A 3,317-nucleotide genomic window follows, 5' to 3' on the forward strand; every position below is an offset into this window, starting at 1 on the left:
ACTTATGCACATAATAAGGTCTTAACCATGGGTACACTGCTGAACCAAACACTTTCAAACTTTTCAACTCTGGAATCTTGGCAAATAGTTTCTTATAAGGTGAATCCATAAACAACCCTTTACATGGCATTCTATTAATTAAGAATACATCATGTGCACAACCATAGTACCAAAAATCAATTGGCAATGCAGCCTGAACAAGAAAAGTAATGGCAGTTTCTACTATATGTGTATGTTTTCTTTCAACTACTTCATTCTGTTGAGGAGTGTATGGGTAGGAAATCATGTGTTCAACAACTTTTGCATCAAGAAAAGCTTTAAAAGAATGACCTGTGTACTCACCCCCTCCATCAGTTTGTATACATTTAATGACAACACCAAACTGTGTATGAACAAGATTATAGAATTTCAGAAAAATGCTATACACATCTGATTTGTTATACATTGGAAAAATCCAAGTATATTTTGTATATTGATCAACAAAAGTTACATAGTATCTATACCCCTCTGTTGTTTTCACTAGAGAATGGCCCCATACATCTGAGTGCACCTTTTCAAATGGTAAACAATACCGATCACTGCTAGGAGAAAAAGGAAGTCTACACATCTTTCCTTGAATACAATGGGTACATATACTATGACTTTCATCTAATTCTAGTGGTATGTTTGACTGTCTTAACATGATAGACATTATTTCATTAGTCGGATGACCAAACCGTTGATGCCACAAAGTTGACTTTACTAATTGCCCAAGAAAAACAGAAGGTTCTTGAATCACAAATTGTGCTCCTCTTAAATTCTTGATAACAAGGATTTGAAACAATTGTCCGGCTCTACTCTTTCCTCTGTACATGATGTCCCTTGTCTTCTTGTCCTGCACAAAAAATTCATTCTCATCACAAATAAGCCAACTATGATTGTCAGCACACAATTGTTGAACAGATAGCAAACTTTGAGCTATTTTTGGTACATGTAAAACATTGTTAAGAACAAGGTTATGAGAGTTGGTTTTAATTGTAGTTGCACCAGTATTTGCAATAGATAAACCTGTCTCATTACCAATTGTGATTGTATCAGAACCTTGGAATGGTGTGACTTGACTCAGTGTGTTGACATCAGCAGTGATATGGTAAGATGCACCAGTATCAACAATCCATGCATCATAAGGAATATGTTGTTCTGTTTGCTGTGCTGCCATTGCTGTTAAAGTGGAAAATGGTTGTTGACCCTGGAAAACATAGTTCCCCTTGTGATAACTTTCAAGTGCTGAGTGACCACGTCTCCCACAAATCTGACACTCAATTTGAAACCCAGTACTTGGACCATGACCATTTCTGTGAAAACAATTAACTGCAGTATGTCTTCTTTTGTTGCAAATCTAACATTCAATTACTGTAGTGGACCTGTTCTCAGTATTCCCATGCCACCCACTTGAACCATATTGTCTAGAACTACCAGATGAATATCCAGAGGAAGAACCTGTATTGTATCCCTTACCTTTGAAACCAGTGTTAGACTTATAACTAGGATTACCCTTATAATTTGGCTTCTGCATAAATGGAGGTTTTGGACCAGAATTTGGAACATTACCCATATATCCAAAACCATAAGGAATAAAAGAGTGAACTGGAGCAGGAAACTGTTAAGGTATTAAGGGTTGTGGGTATTGCTATTGGAAGACAAATGGTGATGGATATTGTTGCATATAAGGATCAGCAGAATAAGGGTATTGACAAGAAGTAAGAACACCCCCAGTTGTTGCTAGTAAATGGCTATGCCCTGCAGGATTAGAACCTGAAGCTGATGAATCACCCTGAGTTGATAAGGCATAACGATTATGAGACACACCACTTAATTCTCCTTCAATTTCTTTTTCAGCCCCAAGCAACAAAGCCCTAAATTCTTTCAAAGAAATAGAGGACTCTCTAGCTAATATTACTGTTCGAATTATGGCATATTCTTTTGGTAACCCAGCTAACCCAGCAATTATCACATCATTATCAGAAATTAGTTCTCTAGTAACAGTTAACTGTTCCCTTATATTTTTCAACCTTAACAAATATCTATCAATTGAATCTCCTCTTTTCTGAATTGTATGCAATTTAGTCTTTAGATGGTTGACTCTAGATTTAGACACTGAAGCAAAACGATCCACAAGATTTGACCAAGCCTTACACGCAGTTACACAACCAAGAACATATTCAATAGCCTCATCATACAATGTAGCTAATAAAAGACTCAACAATGCCATATCTGTGGATTCCCAGTCAACATAAGCATCAGTAAGTTCAGAAGTAACACCTCTCTCAGTATGAATGACAAATTTTGGTGGACACACAATAGTACCATCAAAATGCCCAAACAATTTATGACATTTCAACACGGACTTAAACTGAATTATCTTCCTTCAATTTTATAGTAATCATTCCCAGCAGATTTTCAACCTTCACACTAGGATTAGTCATGATTTCTCAATGCAACAAACAGAATCGTTCAAGAATCTACAAAACACCCAACTATTCTACAAAATGAATTGATGGAGAGACTGAAACTCCCGCAGTAATCAAGAAAGACTGAAACTTTCTTATGAATCAAGAGAGATTGAAACTCCCGTAGTAATCAAACAAAATAAATCGTAATCAAATACACAACATTCTGAAATCTTGAACTTCTAATCAGGACTGAAACCCAATTACTCAATAGAAAAACACAATATCACCTGAATCGCAGCTTTTGATGAAAATCCCAAATATCCAGAACTCAAATTCGGCGAAATCCCCTTTGACTCTTCGATTGTGTATAGTAGTAGCGGAAGACCTATGATCGACAACGGCAGTGAGCCAATGCTGGCTCTAATACCATAATAACACTAAAGAATCAATGAAACCTTGAGAATGAAGAAATCGACGAACAAGTAGTAAGAGGAAGAGAGACAGACGCTTCTGTATTCAATGGATAATAGAAAGTTTTGTTTTTATATGATACTGCTCTAAGTCTCTAAACAAAGCTTATATAGAAACTATGATGAGCAAATTTACACTTTTACCCTTTTAACTAACTCTAATTGTTTTTCAACAAACTCAATCTAATCCAAAGTTATTTGGTTAATAATTATGTTATATAGTGTAGGTTGGAGTTTGATTAATCCACATTTGATATTAATTTTCAATTACTGGTTGATATTTGATTGGTTATCCCTTCTCTGATTAGTATTACCTTGTCATTTGGTTGCTTTGCTTTATTACCAAGTCATCATTTGGGAATTGAAAATTTAGGTCTCATTGTTTTTTAGGAATGGTATAAGGCTCATTTGGGTT

At 35.6% G+C, this 3,317-nt stretch overlaps 1 protein-coding gene across 1 annotated transcript; it reads right to left on the reverse strand.

The window, feature by feature from the left end:
• Positions 1 to 1,669: 1,669 nt before the first annotated feature.
• On the reverse strand, positions 1,670 to 2,251 carry LOC139196892 (uncharacterized). The gene has a single exon (XM_070823245.1). The coding sequence runs from the start codon at positions 2,249 to 2,251 to the stop codon at positions 1,670 to 1,672; it is 582 nt and encodes a 193-aa protein (XP_070679346.1).
• Between the last annotated feature and the right edge of the window lie 1,066 nt (positions 2,252 to 3,317).

This window comes from Malus domestica, chromosome 06 (genome assembly GCF_042453785.1).
Source record: "Malus domestica chromosome 06, GDT2T_hap1".
NCBI classification, from domain to species: domain Eukaryota; kingdom Viridiplantae; phylum Streptophyta; class Magnoliopsida; order Rosales; family Rosaceae; genus Malus; species Malus domestica.